Source organism: Lepisma saccharinum, chromosome 7 (assembly GCF_977018435.1).
Source record: "Lepisma saccharinum chromosome 7, izLepSacc3.1, whole genome shotgun sequence".
Classification (NCBI taxonomy): Eukaryota; Metazoa; Arthropoda; class Insecta; order Zygentoma; family Lepismatidae; genus Lepisma; species Lepisma saccharinum.
The window spans coordinates 35,628,902-35,648,754 of NC_139235.1; the positions used below are offsets into that span (position 1 = coordinate 35,628,902).

A 19,853-nucleotide genomic window follows, 5' to 3' on the forward strand; every position below is an offset into this window, starting at 1 on the left:
TTTACAGATTCCTTTAACCATATTCCTATTTAATACTATTTCACCTGACACCATGTTTGGTGTCTAGATATCCAGTTAGACCTGAAGAAGGAGGAAGTTATTTACCTCCAAAACGTCGTCCGGATTAACATATACTCAGTCACGTAAGTTTGAAAAGTTTTAATACTGTTTTACGTATTTATTTTGTATTCAATAGTGAGTAATATGCACTTCCTCATGTTGTTATGTTGACACTTGGAAACTGATTACATAGTTGGTGCCTGTTCCATTATGCTAACCTTTTACTAAGGTTTACTACAGAACCTTAGGTTGCATTTCTAGAAGTTCTTGAACACATCTTCATTCATTTCCATAACTCTAGTAAGAGGGATGTCACTTTTCGCACCAACAAATTCATTCAAACATCAGGTTTTACAGGAAGTCAATTTATTTACAGATGCATTCAGCCACATACATACAATGGCCATTCACTACTTCATAACTCAATAATGACTACATGTACACATATTCACATTCCTTACAATTTGAATTAAACCCTATGTTCTACTCATGTTAACTTATCTGCTTCTTTCGGGATCTCAGTTTGTTCATCTTTTGGCGATCCTTTGATAGGCTTTTTTAGATATTCCGGAAGTGCTTCAATTGCAACCTAAGGAAGAGAAAATGCGAGATGTTATGACACATGTTCTCAAAATAGTAAGATACTGCACTTCAACCCTTAATTTCAAAACACTTACGGCTATTGGTTAAGTGTTAATTTCACAAAAGTGGCTAAAATTCTGTTAAGGTATGAATGACTTGTCCCATTTGTTCTGTTGTCTATTTCATAATCATTCTTTTTTAATTATAATCTTGGACATGCAGATGTTATTTTAACACAAACTTTCCTACAAGAAAAGTAATCTAAGTGAAAATACTGCACAAAATGCATACTAGTCATTTCTCTTATTGATATGTTTACTGGTATATTAGCAAGAATCTTACTGTATCATCCATAACGAACAAAAACTTTATCATTACTTCTCCATAATCTTTTTTGTTCTACACATACAAAATACAAGGGGATTCAATTATTATTAGAGTTTCTACAGTCTTTAATGCAAATAAGGAAACAAAATAAAACTGATCACTGACCAGAAAGCATTTTTGGAAAGGATGTATTTGCCACATCATCATCTTAGAGAATGACTCACACTCAAGTGAAATCAATGTTGCTTTGGTGTTTTGAAACAGGCTTGTTACAGAGCGACCACACACAAAAGAACCTTCAGCCAAAATCTGCTGTGCACCCAATGACCCAATGAATGCATAAGAGGAGAAGTGAGTGCATGGAGGGGAAAATGCAGCTGCAGCTACGCTCCATCCCAGAAATCTCTGGATAAAGCAATCGAAAACAAATTCCCCTTAACCCGTCAGCTTGGAAACATGCTCCACCCCTCAAAGCAGGATTACAATGCACAGGAGTCGCAGGTTTGTGCATGTTCTTTGGCGTGTGACTCCACTATATAACATTCTTACAGAGCTTGTGTGGAAGATTCTCTTTTGTGTTATCTGACATTGCTTAAAGCATCTAGTCGGATACTGATTAGCGTTTGGACACAGATGATGTGAACGTAGAACCCCAGACTTTTTAAACATTAGCCACACTCTGGTCGCCTTTACCACAAGAGTTGATCCCAATCACAGGCTGTGAGCCACAGCCTCCCTTCTTTATGTAGGGACATTCATCAATTTCACCTAATCATCAGTCATCTTCATGCAATTAGCCAAAGGACAGAAAAATGATGCAAAAAGAGAATAATACATACACAACTTTAAGTTTTAATAAATTCATGGTGGTCCAAGTCACTAAGACATCTGTCACGGTATTTTTGCAGAGTTCGTGCAAGACTAAATTTCCGGAAAAGCATCGGCAGGTATCAGTAAATAAATTTCAACCAATACCACTGGTATTGGCCAATACTGATACATTGGTATTGGGTCAGCCCTAGAGATAACTTTCCACCTTACATACATGCATGATGAAGTTGTTCAACATTCCACAGTGTTTACTCTGTAAGTCAGTCGTTTCACGGCCCCCTTATTGATTGAAAATTTTTCCATGGCACCAAGCCTATCTAACACTTGCAATGCTCAGTTAGTGTGGTTGGGTTGCTTGCCTAAGTTAAAATATAAACACATTTGAACATTTTGCGGCGCACACTTTGGGATCTACTTCTGTACATAATAAAACTATTTTTGTTACTCTTTCGTATTCTGTAGGTAGTTTTCACATGCTGTTCCCAGTTTGAAAATTATAGACTGCAAAGTTCTGGATCACGCCTCAAATAATATACATACTAAAAAAATATTACCAATGCATTTAAAGGGTGTCCCAATAAGAGTGACGGATTTAATATGCTTAATAGAATACTTTTTTAAAAAAGAATGACAAGTATTTTTACATCATTACAGTGGGTAAATGTTTGGATTTAAGAATGCCAAGTTTGATTTAAGCAACATGTCTTGTGGTTGGGTTGGTAACACTGTTCTTACAAGTTCCTTTATCAGTGATTGTTGCAGCTTAGTTGACATGGATCATTACACAAAGGAACGAGTTTTGATAGAGAAAAATCATTACAAGATTGATTGATTGATTGAATTAGTTTATTTTACTTTGCGTTTTGTGCCTCTTGGCTAATTTGCGAAGATGGGGATGAGTGATGAAATGGTGAAACTGATGAATGGACATTCACAAACAACCAAGCCCGACCGGGATTCGAACCCGGGACCAAATCATTACAAGAATGGCAAGTGTTATGCAGAAAGTGTTAGGAAGGTTCGTGCAATCCTTGGACGTGGAAGTGTGCCTAGTGAGAGAGTACATTTCGCAAGTTGATCAAAAAATTTGAGAAAACAGCTTTCGACAGCAGACATTAAAACACCGCACTCTCGATCTAGTATATGCCGTAGGTCATCTTTCATTCTTAAATCGGAACATTTACCCGTTGTAATGATGTAAAGATTTTTGTCATTTTGTAAATATACATTATTTTCTAGGGCTGAGCTGATACCACCTTGAACCGATACCGATGCCAATACTCTTACCGATACCCACCGACACAGATAGTTGAAAATTGCAAAAATTAAAAATTGTTTAAAATATTGACAATATTGGTGTGTAAATATTCATTTCCACTTATGTGCATCAATTTACCATGACATTTGCTTTAGAATATTCAAGAATTACATCAGAATATCAAAATAGATGTTATGTAATCACAAAATATAGTTTTTTGTGCAAAATTTTGCATAATTTCCAGAATAATTAGACTGTGAAAGTATCGCGTGGTATTTTTACGGACCCCGTGAAAGAGCAATAAACGGAAAAGTATCGGTCGGTATCAGTAGATGAATTCCAACCGATACCACTGGTATCAGCCAATACTGATACATCGGCATCGGTATCAGCTCAGCCTTAGTATTTTCTTAAGCATATTAAATCCGTCGCTTTTATTGGGACACCCTTTATATATATATATGTACCTTTGTCACTTTCATTCCTACGCCCTCGGGTAAGTTTCGCTCAATGTATTCCAAAAAGGTGTCTGCTGTTGATCCTGTAAGAAACTTAAACTGCATAAAGCGAAAGTAGGTCCTAATTTCATACTGCACTCGATGCTTTTTATAAATGTGCACTGACTTCAGCAGTGTGTATCTATTGTGATCAGGTTTCCCAATTGCCCAACTGTAAAAAGAAAAAGTGTCAACCATTAGTAGTCATAGTAACAGAAATCAAACAGATTATCCATGCATCATCCAGTAATTTAGAAAAACACAAAAAAAAATAGAGGTTAATGTCTTCTTCATTTAATAGTCTGTCCTATATTTTAGCTTTTTCCCAAGGGCATTTCTCTTTTTCTCAACAAATCTGGGAGAAATTAACTCCTGAGAGGTGATGCATAGGTGCAGTAGCGCACGCAGGATTTCATCAAGGGGGGTGGGGGTATTTCTAAAACTAATAACAATTAATTAATAATACTTATAATTAATTAATTAGCTGAATTACTACTAATAATACTACGAATACCACTACTACTATTAAGTAGTAGAGATCTACATAAATGTAGTGTTTATAAAAGCAATAGAACGAAATTACTTTCTAGTCATTCGATTTTTATCAAATCCTGGGAGTATTTTTTTGTTTCTTTGTTACAAAATAATTGTCTGGTCAACGAGGTGAGAAATTTTAAGGGTGAAGAAAATCCAAAAAAAAACAAGAAAATATATTAAAATAAAATGAAATAATCAAAGTATGGAACTCATCCAAGGAGCTGCGGTGGTCTGGTTGGTACAGCTTCTGACAATCACGCGGGAGATCCGGATTCGATTCCTGAAATTGGTTGGAATTTTTCCAGCTTCTTCCCCGCATAAATGTCCCCGATAATTCACATCTGGATTGTCTCGCTATTCGTACCAACAAAATATTTTGCAATAGTTAAGCTTATTGTCATTTGAATAATTGTCTAGTCAACAAGGTGAGACATTTTAAAGAAAGACATTCAAACGAGCTGCGGTAAACAATACAATGGGAAGGCAAACTGCTCTGCCTAGACTGTCTACACATTAGCCGCTTACAACGAACCAAGAACTTTCTTTAGTTAATTCTAAATTGTTCACACAAAAAAAATACATGTTCGTTGAACACTGGCGTACGTAGAGGGGTGGCCGATGTTGTTCCAGCCCCTACCAAAATTTTGAGAAAATCAGAATTTTCAAATGAAAATCCGTTAAGAACTTTAAAAAATCAAAATGTTTAAATGCAAAACCTCTTTTAAGGTGAGTCCCAATTACCATTTTTATCTTTGAATACAATTTTAATAGACTGAAAAGCTCCAAAAATACGAAATATTTTATTATGCATCCTGCCCTCCAAAATGAAGCCACGTGCTATCCACATTTACTGCTCCAGCCCCTCCCGAAAAAAAAATTCTGCGTATGCCAGTGCATTGAACATTGTTGCAACTGAGATACAAAACATTTTCTTCTCTTTTAAATCATAATTACCCTCATATTTTATTTTCAATAGCTCGTGTTTATTTTCAAGGCATCACTCTGAAAGACGCGTGTGTTTGGAATGCTGTGCTTTTCTCCATTCTGCATGGAAATAATGGAACGAGTTTACAATACCGGACCACTCTCCAATTGCTATGAAATTTCGCCTACTCTCTAATTGAGACCTCCTAATCACGAATCTGCATGTAATAATTGGCGGTCAAGTATGGAAATCGATAAAAAAAACTAAGGAAACTATGTTTTCTTAATGTAACATAACCCTACCATAAGAACATGCCATTTTCCCCGAATGGGTGTCACTTATCGCACAACACTGTAGCAACATTGTGTTCTGACGTCGCGGGAGAGAGCTTTTTCATGTTAGGCAATACAAGGTAACGCGTCTCTTAGCGAAAATATTAATTTTTCTTTGTATTTATGCTAATGGAACCTAACCTAACAGGCCTAACCTAACCTCATAGGCATTCCTCGTCTGACGTCAATATTCAAGTTTGCAAGATTGTTGTGCATAAAGGAAGAGCATTAACGAATTGCGAAAGAAAGATGGTTCCGAATTGCTGTGAATGGACAATGAACGTGGTAAATCGCAAGGTTATTTTACAAGTTCTACACGTAAATGTACAATTTTAACAAGTGACCGCCAAATATGAACTACAGATACGTCATCAGGACATCAAAATTAGTAAGTAGGCGAAATTTTATAGAAATTGGAGAGTGGTCCGGTATTGTAAACTCATGCCGAAATAATAATTCAAATAATAATAATAATTATTATTATTATTGTTATTATTATTATTAGTAGCAGTTGCAGTAGTAGTAGTAGTAGTAGCAGCAGCATCAGTAGTAGTAGCAGTAGTAGTAGCAGCAGCATCAGTAGTAGTAGCAGTAGTTGGAGCTGCAGCAGTAGTAGTAGTAGTATTGTCCCAGATCTTTGACTGTGATAAATTGCCCATTTAATTTTTTTTCCACACCATTTTTCATAATATTTCACAAGCTCAAGGAGGGGGGGGGTTAAACTCCGTAAACCCCCCCACCCCCCTTTGCGTACACCACTGCATAGGTGGAACGGACCGAATGCTAAAACAAAGTGAACTCACTCATCATGGGGTGTAAGGGGTGACCTTCCATGTAGTACACCAAATTGTCAACTTCACTTCCACATAGTACACCCTGGACTGCATTTTGCAGACTAACGAGACTCTGGCATCTGTACCCATGGTCAGTATAATCCTCTATGGGACATGTGTGCTGTCTACATATGTGTCTTGGAGACTGTCCCTTCATCTATTTCATGCTATCACCAAGCATCCTCATCTTCACAATTAGCCAAAAATGGCAGAAATGTGAAGTAAAATAAATCCAATCATTCAATCATCATGATGGCATGCTAGAGCCCATCCATCTTCAGCAACTCCTTTTATCACCTCACTGTAAAACAGGTTCTTCTCCCGGAACCACAGGTACAATAATCCTCGGCCCCCTTTTTTGTTGTCAAGCCTTATCCACCCACAGCACCACTCCTTGTGTTACTTTTTGCACTAACGCCTCCCTGATATCGCAGTGGTAGCACCTTGGGGTCTCGGGTTCAATACCAAGTGGAGGCACATAGTGGTTCGGATCCCACTTTAAACTGTAGGTCCAGTCCTGATAGTCTTTCTGTCCATAAAGTGGACTTAAAACAACAATTCTAAATATTTCTGTATATTTATGTTCCTCTGTTGTGACTGTTTCACATCCATACAATAATAATAATAACCCATGGCACAACAAACCCTTGGTCGTTGTTGTAGGTTTCCATAAGCGGGTTACGCTACTGATGTGATTTTGTTCATGCAGATATAAAATTTGCATCTGATGTAAAATAGTATATGCTCCGTGAAAAACATGAATTCATTCATTCACCACCTTAATATACAGGGTGATTCAGAATTCCTATTACACACTTCTAGGGGTTGTAGAGGGGACTTAGTAGATCAAGTATTGATAAGGAACTCATGTCTGGAAACACCGTTTTGGTACTGCACAGATGACAAGATCACATAATTTCACATCTCCCGCTTTGCCTGCATCAGTACAAGAGCTGCTCGATGTGGCGACACTGAAGTTTGTTGCAAGCAGTCATACACACGCTCAAAAATACCTGATGTGTGCTGAATCGTGTCTTCTGCAGCCAGAACTCGTGCAACCAGGTCTTCCTACAACAGTACAGGAGTCTCATAAACAAGATTCTTCATGTGACCCCATACGAAAAAGTCAAGAGAAGTTAGATCCGGCGATCTTGGAAGTCAAGGACTTGGTCCATCGCGACCTATCCATCTGTCCCCATATGTTTGATAGAGATGTTGTCGGATGTCATGGGAAAAGTGTGCTGGTGCGCCATCATGTTGGAACCACATGGGCTGGTGAATGTGCAGCGGCACATCGTCCAAGAACTGTGCCAATACTTCTTGCAGGAGAATCAAGTACCTCGGACCCGTCAGGCAACGCACGGTCACGCAACATTGCGATTGTCCTTGTGAACTCATTTCATATAAGCCTTAAGTTAAAAAAAAAATCAATGTCGAACACAAAAAAAAAGTTGACCCCAAATATTAAGAAGAAACAGTCTTATGGTTAAATTTTCAGATCACCCTTGTACTTGTACAATTCAAATACCCGCAAGCTCGACAAGAACACCCCCCTCAGCTGAAAGGCAAATTATGCATTAGTACAAGTGACATGTTACATAAGACCTGAAAATGAACCTAAGAGCTTCTTATTTTTCCAAGAAAAGAATGAATTAAGTTTCACACGTTATGTTTATTCAAATAAATTTGTTCAAAGAAAGAACAGGTTTGTACCTAACCTAGAGCATTTAACTCACACGCGATTACAGTATTTCTTTGGTGCATATAGTTATATACCAAATAACATGTAATGGACTCGTCCATACACCATACTGTCTTTAACAATTAATTGACTGGCCTTGTGTTACTATATCATGGTAACCAAGAACATTAACTTTACAACTGTAATATTTAACATTAAGTACTTCGTTACAATATTTTATTTAAAATGATTCATCAATGCAGAACAGTGTATTACAACATTGTTGCTGTTTTCTAGAAAGTATCGTCCTGTAGGTTGTAATATCAATACACGAAACTCCAACTTTCTTGCATAATTACAGGCATAGATCCAAAGCGATTGAAAGATTGTGCACGTATATCCTATCCCCACGAAATCCTGTGTGCGGTGGATAAAAATTTCTTTGTATAAAAATACTTATCACGCCTATCTTAGCATGGCTGCCAAAGAATGTCTCTCTCTTCATAGCACACGAAGTCCATTTCACTTACATTTTTGGACTTTAATTGGCAAGATTTGTGACTGAAATTACACCACTTTCCTTACCATCTCTTCCGACATTAAATTATCACTGTGTACATTGCCTAACAGTGATGGTAACCGCTGAAACACAGCATTTTTCTAGCATTGCAAACTACATCACCAAGACTCATCCATGGTCCCGCTATTCCAGCCACTTCACCTCCCCCGCTTCCCATTATGCGTACATGCAACAGAAAAAACAAGTTTCTACCCAGTGCACTTTTATCTACAAAACTTAGCAGAGTTTAGCACACAACAAAATATGACTACATTATAACACACATTAATTAAATCATATACATTGAATTTATAAAATTAGTTACATTAATCACTGCGAGCGGGCAATGATGTCACACACTGTCCTTTTCAACAGCCAAAGTACCGGAATGGCCAGGTCCTGCATAAAGCTGCACATTGCTGGACTCAGCGATACTAGGTTTTAGGAACAATTGTTTGATTATTATTCTTGTATTTAATCAACAATACTTTCAATATTAGAATAAAAATCATTATAATGAATGCTCGAATTACTTAAATGGTTGCTATAAAGCAAGAATGTTCCCGAAATTGAACAATTTTAATAGTGGTGTACTGCTGCTAAAAGAACATCTGTGCCATCTATTGAGAACTTTTTAAGATACTACAAACACGTCATTTGCGATATTATTAACCTTTAAATATTGTACGTACGCTGATGACTCAATCAAATCAATTTATGACTAGGGTCATAGGTGTTCTCGGCAAATGTGTATTCAACCATACTGTATTGTCTTCCGCAACAACTGAATAGCAACTAACGTGAAGGTCGAAGCACACCAGATTGTAAACGGAGGACGTCGGAAGCAGCACACATGACATCAGGTGACTGAAGACGTCGCCCTCCATCAATGTGAGTTGCCTACCCTGAAGTGGGAGATGTGAAATTATGTGATCTTGTCATCTGTGTAGTACCTAAACTGTACGTTTCCAGACATGGGTTCCTTATCAAAACTTGATACAACCCCTAGAAGTGTGTAATAGGAATTCTGAATCAACCTATATGTAAGTAGGTAATTGCAAAGGAATTTTTATTGAAAAAAAAAAAAAAAACTTCATATTTAGCATTACAAAACTAGGACACATGTATGTTCATAAATACAGAGTGGCCACTCTAGGGCCATGATAAAATTCAAGATATTTTGTTCCTCATTTCCATCTCTCAACACCCGCATGCATACACACACACACATACATCAACAATATAAAGGTGATTCCAAAGTATCCAAAAATTCTAATTCAATTCAATTCAATGGTATATACATTGAAAATATTTTAAGTTGTGGGGTTTACATTACGTGTGTTATAGGATATATTAATACTAATTTACGAAAAACTGTATTGTATAAGAATTTCAAACTCAAATTTAACTTATCAACTTCAAGATATCCTACCTTACAATTGTACGTCTGTCAGATAGATTGTTCTGCAAAGCACATTAACAAAGTAAACTGACTGAGAGAATTCTGTTTTATTTTATCTTTCTTTCATGTTGCTTTGTTCTCCTTGATAAAAAAAACTGAAAAACTTGCTTCAGGGTATTTTTAAGTAGGAAGAAATTCAATAGGATTTGAATTAACAAAAGGTACAATTTTTCAGGTCTACGGAGAAAAATTCACGCAGAATTCCCAGTGAGTAGTCACCCTGAAAAATGGCAAAATTTTACAACTAAATTACAGGCTCTGTTCGGTAAAATTATTCATAATTTTACCAGTACGTCAATACACCTGTATAGGCTGATACCACTACCACTTGTGTCCTTCCCTATTACAAAAAAAAAAATTCTGGCCTTCTGGGTACAGTGCAAAAATCAGACATTAACAACTGGGACACAAACTCATTGCATTTGCAGAACATTATATCTTCGGGCAATTTTTCAGCACATAACAGTCTCCTTTGATCTTGATAAATACTATATTCAGCAACGAAAAGGGACAATCCTTCATTTATGTAAAGGTTTCCACACAGATGACTGATTCATGCTCTTACTTTTCAATTCTTTAACAAAAATTTACACGTTCATATGCTTTGCACAAACATATTTAGTATTTTCCATTCAAAGCTTGCACTATACGTGTTTCTGCATATATTACAGGTAATTTTTCCAACTTTTGATGCACAAAAACGTATTATGAAAGCCATTGATTGCTTTATGACATGGATCTATATATTTCGAAACCAGACTCAAAACCAAACTATGAACGACGACCATGTATGGAATTTCAACTTACCAATCACCAACTTTAATTCCAAGATGTCTCGCTGCAGTTGTGACAAACCATTCATAACTTTTTAGCACAGATGGTTCATATGCTTTCACTTCCAATTCAATTAGCTTATACAGTTTGTCTGGTTCATCCTACAAAAATTAATTGAAGTCACTTGAGTGTTCAGAAAATACAGTGATTCACACCCGAAAAACAAATCATACATATGTAATACTCAGAATTCAGATATTGGATTGAGAATTTGGATAAAAATTCAAGATTCCAGAAATAGTGACGAAAATATATACACAAAGACTAAATACTCGCTAATTTATGATCAATTTAATATAAGCCTATTGATAAATAGCATTTTGAAAGTGAAAACTGAATTTGACCTTACAAAAATTGCTGGCATTCAACATTCCCACAGTATGGAACGAACACCTTTTGAGCACAAAATTAATGTTTTTATGAAGATAAAGCAATGTTTATATATTTTTACTATACATTTTCATTTTCTGCTTAAAATAAACAAGATTAAGGCACTGAAAAAAAAGGTCATATGCTAGCTTAACAGCAGAAAACAGAGAAATTATATCCATCAAAGAAACATCAATTTTTTCCGGACATTCATGAAAAAAAAACTCTCTCAGACTGAAGCCCCTAGAATTTCCTGCATGGAGTAAACTTTAAACTCAAAGTACAGGAAGCTTCCTGGTAACAAAATGCTAAGCCAGTCTTACACGGTAGTTAAGTAGGTCCTCACTTCTCGACTCACCTCAAACTCAAAACAACCAAAAGATTTTTTAGGTCTTCAGTTCGCAAAGGCAGCAAAAAGGGGTCTCGCACAATCCTCAAAATAGCATCTTTAAAAATGGCGACCACACAAACAAGGTACACCACTTCGCAAGTTTAGATGCTAATAACTGCTTAAGATTTGGGAAAATAATGTTTTCTCTTAAAAGAATAAGAGAATAACATTGGCATTGTAATGCCAATTGGCACACATGCAACCCATGGCAGTGAATATGAGTATATAACATATGTTATTTCAAGTTGATATACCACTTTATGGACACACTAACATAAAGTTGCATTACCTGTATATTATGATAGAAGTTGCATATTCTAATGAAACCCTTCTCGTGCGGTTTTAAAATATATTCCCCAATACAAACTACTAGTCAAATAAATTACATAAACTTCACAACATTCAAAGTGCAAAAATTGTGGTCTTTACATTAAGTTACCGTATCATATTTATATTTCATTGACACTTCTTTGCTCCTAAAATACTTATTGTGAAATTTACTTTGAAGTCCATGAAGAACTAATTACAATTCATAATTTATATATCATTACAAGTTTACAACACTAGCAGATTTATTTACTGCGGTGCTACACACAGCACAGTCTATTTGTTACAGCCAACAAACCAGAGAGTACATGAATACGTATGTGGCTGTTCAGTGTTTAATTCAAAATAGTATTCACGTCGGTTGTGAAAGTAAAATAACAGTATCACAGTAGGAAACTAGACATACAAACTATATATTTAAAACAATAATAATTAGTAGACTCTTCTCTCAACAAATAAAATATTTGCCCCAATCATTTATATAGCTGTATCGGTCGAATCTTTTTCTTCTTTAAGCTGCCTTGAATAAACAGTCGAACATCTATTGCCTTTCTTCTTCTTCCTACTTCAGCTGGCCAGGTGCTCCTCAATTCTGATTGGTAGTTTTAGTTCTATGGTATTAATGATGGATTAAGAGAAAGCTCTCACACGACCGTTAAGTAAGGAAGCTAGAAGTCGATCGCGAAGTGAGGACGTACCTAACTGCCATGTGATACTGGCTTTACAGGGCAAAAGGCATAACTATACAGGCTTCACACCAAAACAGCAGATTTCTTGTACAGGGTTGTGCCAGTGAAAATAGACATTGCCAAAGGTTCCCGTACTTCTGTCTTTAAGGTCAATGGTCAGCATGTTTACCCATTAGTGGCAGTGTGTGGCTCAAAATAGAATGTATGTGCAACATGGAAGATTTTTTGGGTACCCTTGACCCTCTGTACCCCCCCCCCCCCCTGCCCGAGAAGGTGAAATAGTTTAGATGGTATATGAAGAATATGTTGTTTACTTTGGATCAAATATTTCCACTTTTGTGTTTTACGGCACACTGGAACAAATTTTATATTACATACAAGGCTAACCAGAGCTGCATGAACACACCAGTGGGAAGAACAGAGTGGTTCAGTGTAAGTAATGGACTGACACAGGGAAGTGCTCTTTCCCCACTGCTCTTCATAATTACAATGGATGAAATTAATGAAGAGGTGGGGAAGAAGATAGGAGAGGAAGAGATGAAGGCCCTGTTGTTCGCTGATTACCTAGTAATATGGGGAAACAGGGAAGAAGAAGTACAGAGAGAGCTTGATAGTTGCAATGAGGAAATTAGAAGAGCAGTAATGAAATTCAATGCAGAAGGAATGAGGTGCTAATAAGAACAACGAAGAGCCAGAAATGTACCAAGAATAAAGGAAGAGTTGAGGGTAGTGGAGAATTTCAAATATCTAGGAAGCATAATTGAGAGAAGTGGAAGAATAGATGAGGAGGTAAACAGAAGAGGACAAATGGGTGGTGGACTATATCAAAGCATTCGAAGATTAATATGCAACAGGCATGTACCTATGAAATGCAAGAAGGTAATATATAACACATACTATGTACCAAGAAGTATGTATGGAGCAGCGACTTGGACATTGACAGAGAAAGAGACAAAAGAAAGATGCAGGCAGTGGAGATGAAATCCTTAACAAGCACGTTGGGGAAGACTAGAAGGGATAGAATAAGGAATGAGGAAATCCGACAGACGGTGGGTGTCGTGAAGCTCCAGGACAGAATAGATCAGGCACAGACAAGATGGTTTGGACACATGAAGATCATGGATGCAGAAAGACTACCAGAAAGAGCTTACAATGAACAAGGAGTGGAAATAAGGCCAAAGGGGAGTCGAAGATGTTGGTAGAAAGAGCAGATAATGGAGAATGTTAGGAGAAGAGGACAAGTTTGGCATGCCCAGGGGGGGGGGGGGTGATGGGGGTTATTCCTAAAGTATTCCTAAAAAAAAAAGAATGTTAAAAGCATAAAAGATGGCAAAATGAGGGCTTACTACTAAAATAAGAATACATAACCGTTCCCTTTCAAAAATCCTGGGCACGGCACTGGTGGAAGACCAGAAGAAAATGGAGAGGCTTGACTTGTGGGACAGGAAACGGCAAAGGATGATGATGATACAACATCGAAATCTGTGAATTAAAAAAAATGCAATGCAATTCTCAAGTGGATACAGTGGGTCAAGAGCCCCATTTTTGTAGCTGCCTTGGTTGTGGTGTTAGACCCAATTACCATTTTTTTTAATCCATTACACTAATAGTTGTGAAGCATATTAATGTGATTAAATTTTCATTGGCCTAGCTTACTCCCCTCTTCCTTTTATTTTCAGTTTCTGCTTTCTTCAGTTCACTAGGCACACCATTCATCCACTCCTTTGAACATTGCAATAAACATAGGAAAATGAGCCAGAAAAGGCAATGTGCCAAGAATTCTTGTGGTGTGTAAAGCGTACAGCAGCTTTCTTGTTTGCTTCTGTGGTGAAGCAGATGTGAGTATATTGGCAACAGTGTTGACTTGACTCAGCATGGAATGACAGATAGCCAACACAGTTGTGCCTTTGCCCTGAAAGAACCACTGTGCTTGAGTACCTTACCTGATTCGAAGTTTCCACACTCAATGAATTGGATGGGCGATGTGAAAAAAAATGTGAACAAGCCACCACAGCAGAATTTTGTGCTGCAGGTTTTGGTATCATTACACGTGTCATAGGATTAAGAAGTTGCCACAGACCCTGAAAAAGAAAGAATTCAAGTGTATATGTCTTGTAAACTGCATTTTTTGCAGAAAAAAATAGAATCAGGGGTGTACATAAGGAAACAAGTAACCAGACACTTGAAAATACTGGGTACACGTACAGCAGATATTTTAGGTAATTGTACACAAGTCTCTCCTGCATTTCACCAACTTTCTTTTGACAGAACACTGTCCCTCTGGTAACGGTTCCAATTGTGTTGTGCTCTTTTTCAAAATCTCGTAGCAGAAACACTAACTATCGTAGGACTTTGGCAATCATTGTCACATGAAATTTGAACCTTTCTTAAAGTATTTAGCAGTGTTTCGATTTCGGAAAAGTATTTGTTAGTGTTGGAAAAAATACTTTAAAAATACCTTACACAACAAATGTCTCCTCCCGATATGCAACGCATTCTCCGTTCACGGAAGCGAAAGGAAGCATCGTGAAGTACTGCTGAGGTAATTTAAACGTTACGGAAGCTAATTAGCACAGTTATCTCCTGAAGGAAGCACAAATTATGTGAAAAATAAGATGTTAAAAGTACCTTGCCAAAAACTCACCATTTTGCAAACCTCATGCATGACACAGACTACAACTGCTAGCTGTTCCTCTCTCCGCAGATGTTCACAGGAGGTCCGAAAAGGTTTCGTGTTTGAGGGAAGCAGTAGCGACATCTAGTAGTAATTAGGCGTGTGCGGGATGGGAGATTTTTAAAATCCTGACATTTGGAACGGGGAAAAAGGCCCAAGTTCCTCTTTGTTTTATTGTGATTTCGGTAACACTTTACTATACCGGAGACGGATTTCTTCAAATTTACAGGAGAAAGTACTTACGCAAATCATTTTTTGTAGCGTTGTTGATGTTCGGGAATGTAGTTGTGATCCATTTTAATGCGAATGCATGTGGTTTTCTATGAAAATCTATTTCCGACGCGCTATTGCTGCTGCCGCCATTTGCTTTCTGCACGAGAGCACAATACGCTCTCGTATTGTCTGTAGGCTATATGCTAAACTGAACAAAAGGATTGCTAATGGAACCTAACTTAACAGGCCTAACCTAACCTAGTAGGCATACCTCGTCCCCGTGATGGTTTGTGGGGCTATCGTGAATTTTTGGGCTAACGTCAATGGTTTTTGGGGTTACCCGTGGATGGTTTGTGGGAAATAAGGAACAACAGTAAGTACTCGTTAATGTAAGAAATAGACATTATTTTCATTAGAAATTGATTATTTCACCTAAATAAATGTTCCGCAATGCAGAATAGTACCTTAGCAATGTAAAAAATTGCTAAATAAATCATTAATAGGTGTCTCCGGTATAGTAAAGTAGTACCGCGATTTCTTCATGCAGAGCGATTTTACAATACCGGGAATTTCTCCATTTTGTTTGAAATTCGGCATACTCACTAATTTTGGCCCCCTAATCACGAATCTGCAGTTAAAATTTGGCGCTCACACGTGGAAATAGCAAAATAATCTAAATTAAGTTCTTATTTCTACACCCTCGATTTCCAAATTTCCCACCGATTCCGGGCTCCGCCCCTGGGGTAATTGGCCTACCGCCCCCAACCGCTAACGCGGCCCCGCCTCCGCTCGGCTCCGGCTCCTCGGCTTTCTCTATAGAGTCCCTGTTAAAGGCATGTTAGAAATTGGCCGGATTCACCTGCCCCCAAATAACCGCCAAATTTTAAGTGCAGATTCGTGATTACGAGGCCCAAATTAGTAAGTATCCCAAATTTCAAACAAATTGGATAAATTCCCTGTATTGTTAAATTATACCCACAAGAACAAACCAAATTGAAAAGTACCGGAACCTTTCTTCACAGAAAAAAGTCCTGTACATTATATTTATATTGATGCAAATTTAAAAAAAGTGTTCTTACCTTCATATTCAATCCACTCATGGTTTTACTAGTAAAAAATTCGCTTATAAACAAATACTTTGAATATGCACTGCACAAAAGTACATTACAATAAAGCACAAATGCTGTCTAAACGTATCTTACAAAGTACATGGTATGATAACCATTATTATTTGTCGTGTACGAGACAAAACATGTTTACAACAAGTCACAATTTCAATTATACACATGAGTTACATATTATTTTCATTACTATTATTTTGAACGAAGCACACACTATGTTGCTTTGAAGGACATCACAGAATACCAATATATCCGAGAGCACAGATTAGTGGAAGAATTTATTTTACTTTATCTTCTTTTGTATTCCTTGCCTTGCTTCGCTGGTTGCTAGGGGTGTGCGGGGATGCGAGAATTTGTTTCCCATGCGTTCTGTCGTCTGCACCTCCAGCCATTCCCGCATAGTTCTGTCGTCTGCCATCCAACTTACGATGGATGGTTCTGGTATTCCTTGGGTTATAGTGAAGAGTTTGTTTTAACTTTTGCAAGTGATATCGGCAATGACAACGAACCATAGGCGTGCGCTCTTACTTAGAAATTTTGTGTAGAGGAATGTTTTCACCGTTGTAAAATAATATGTATTATGCTCTGAAAGAAAATAAGTATTTTCAAGGGGTCGCCAGAACTACCGCGAAAGGGATTAAGCGCGAAAGTGAAATTTTCGCGGTTGTTCCTTTCGCGGTTATTCCGTTCGCGTTTACTTCGTTTCGCGCTTAATCTTTTCGCTCTTATTCCGTTCGCGCTTAGTCCGTTTCGATCGCGCTTATTCCAGTTTTCAGTTTTTCTTTCGCGATTAATCCATTTCGCGGTTGTTCCTTTCGCGCTTGTTCCGGTGTTCAATTTTGGTTTCGCGGTTAATCCCTTTCGCGGTTGTTCCTTTCGCGCTTATTCCGGTGTTAAATTTTCGTTTCGCGATTAATCCCTTTCGCGGCTGTTCCTTTCGCTGTTATTCCGGTGTTCAATTTTCGTTTCGCGCTTAATCCGTTTCGCGGCTGTTCCTTTCGCTGTTATTCCGGTGTTCAATTTTGGTTACGCGCTTAATCCGTTTCGCGGTTGTTCCTTTCGCGGTTGATCCGGTGTTCAATTTTGATTTCGCGCTTAATCCCTTTCGCGATTGTTCTTTTCCCGGTTATTCCGGTTTTGAATTTTGGTTTCGAGCTTATTTCGTTTCGCGTTTATTCCGGTGTTGAATTTTGGTTTCGCGATTAATCCGTTTCGCTGTTATTCCTTTCGCTCTTATTCCTGTGTTCAATTTTGGTTTCGCGATTAATCCGTTTCGCGGTTGTTCCTTTCGCGGATATTCCTTCTTTCAATTTTTGTTTCGCGCTTATTCCGTTTCCCGGTTGTTCTTTTCGCGCTTATTCCGGTGTTGAATTTTGGTTTCGCGATTAATCCATTTCGCGGTTGTTCCTTTCGCGCTTCTTCCTGTCTTCAGTTTTGGTTTCGTGATTAATCCGTTTCGCGGTTGTTCCTTTCGCGGTTATTCCGTTGTTCAATTTTAGTTTCGCGCTTAATTTGTTTCGCTGTTATTCCTTTCGCGCTTATTCCGGTGTTCAATTTTGGTCTCGCGCTTAATCTCTTTCGCGGTTATTCCTTTCGCGCTTATTCCAATGTTGAATTTTCGTTTCGCGCTTAATCCGTTTCGCGGTTGTTCCTTTCGCTCTTTTTCCATTTCACGCTTAAACCTTTCGCGCTTATTCCTTCGCGTTTATTCCGTTTGCGCTTATTCCACCGCCCCTTTTCAAGCCGTCGAAAGTTCCAAGCAACTACGGAAAGGCGCATTATTTCCTATGTAATTGAACTATCCAACTTCGATCTCTTGCATTTTTTTTTTTGTTATTCCCACAAACTTTATTCGTATGTTTGCAGAATAAATTGCCCATACATTGCAAATCAATAGTGGCAATTGGATGCCGAAACTGTGGAGGGCAGGCGCCTGTAGTCAGAATTGATTTTCGGTGTGTATCATCCCTTATTAGCAGCCGCCATCTAGAAGCGAAAGAGTGGGGGTAGAAGCCCTGACGATGGATTTCTCAGTACATTACAACTAATTGTACAAGATGTATATTCCTGCTAAGGAAGTAAAATTAATTACCACTGTACACTATTTAAATATGATATTTGTACGAATTCTGGGAGGATTCAGACCCCGATCGACTACGTACCTGGTGGGTGGGGGAGTCAAGAACAGTTTGATTTTTCTTCGTAGACAACGTTTAGCATTTAGAGACCATAGAGCGGGGATAAAGACGTGTGTGTGATGGTGTGTGTGTGTGCTCGTGCATAGGTTAAATTCCTATTCTTATATGTAATTGTTTCTATTCTTTATTCCTTTGTAATTTTTATATTCTTTTATTTTCTTTTTTTTAATATTCCAATGTAAACTACTAACTTCCATATTCAAAAGATGTGTAAATATGGTCAGGCTCCACAGCCTTAACTTCGCCATGTAAAACAAGACGAAATAAATAAATAAATAAAACAATGATGCCCCCTAATGACCGTCGCTGATGAAAAAGAATAAAGTAGGTGTAGTTGTTTTGGATCTGCTGTACGAAACCATTTTTACATGTAAATTAGTCTCTGAATCACAGAGAGGGGAAATAAAGGAGGGGGAGAAGAACATTGGTACCACGGAGATGGAATTCTTTTGATATACTCGTAGATTTTCGATTAGTCCGGACACTCTATACACGGCCTTGTTTCGTACCCATCAATAGAATAAAACAGTGATATGAAATGAGGTTTTACTTTCTCCGATTGAACATTCATGAAGGTTTCCCCCAACACCTAATCGGGGGTCTGCACACGCCTATGCAACAAAGAAAGGCGCAATTTGCTGGTAAGTGACAATGGAATACAGTGGAATCATGATAAATGTGCACGTGCATTACGTTGATTTTTAATGCGTGTCTTAGCAATAGCCCAGGGTTGCCCATCCCCCCCTCCCAAGACCAATGGCTCATCCCACCCAAAATCATGTCATGTGTCCCCCCAAATCAAATCATGTGCCCCTCCAAAAAAATCATATAATTCGCGCCCTCAAACAATATCGTAATCCTCACAAAGTGTTTCATTACAACAGCGTGTCTACCGAAAGCTACTTTTTCCTAGCTTTACTGAACACTATACTTGATCTCTGCCCCTCCTCCCTAAACAGCGGTGCCCTACCCATCACTCAAGACCGCCCCTAAAAAAACGTTAATCATAATCCCTCCCAAAATAGTTTGGATGAATTTTTTCAACACTGGGAAACACTGACTCTTAAAATGATAGAATGTATTGCAAAGGTTCAAAAAGTGTGTTTTTACAGGCAAGGATAATTTTATTTTGTATTTTACTGCATAGTTCAAT

The 19,853-nt window shown here is 37.8% G+C and overlaps 1 protein-coding gene across 1 annotated transcript; it reads right to left on the reverse strand.

Annotated features, from left to right (window-relative positions):
• Window positions 1-397: 397 nt before the first annotated feature.
• On the reverse strand, window positions 398-16,762 carry mRpS10 (mitochondrial ribosomal protein S10). The gene is made up of 5 exons (XM_083125857.1): window positions 16,461-16,762; window positions 14,438-14,575; window positions 10,692-10,819; window positions 3,526-3,727; window positions 398-649 (listed from the first exon to the last, which is right to left on the reverse strand). Exons 1-5 carry the CDS (start codon window positions 16,479-16,481, stop codon window positions 548-550), a joined length of 591 nt encoding a protein of 196 aa, XP_082981983.1. The 5' UTR covers window positions 16,482-16,762; the 3' UTR covers window positions 398-547.
• Window positions 16,763-19,853: the final 3,091 nt, after the last annotated feature.

Bases quoted from the DNA above. Each gene is read 5' to 3' on its own strand.
- mRpS10 (XM_083125857.1), bottom strand. From the start codon at position 16,481: ATGAGTGGATTGAATATGAAG. The intron at 10,820-14,437 runs GTAAGGTACTCA...TAATTTTTGTAG, and splicing joins GTGTGGAAACTTCGAATCAG to GATGAACCAGACAAACTGTA. The intron at 650-3,525 runs GTACATATATAT...TCTCTTCCTTAG, and splicing joins TAGGAATGAAAGTGACAAAG to GTTGCAATTGAAGCACTTCC.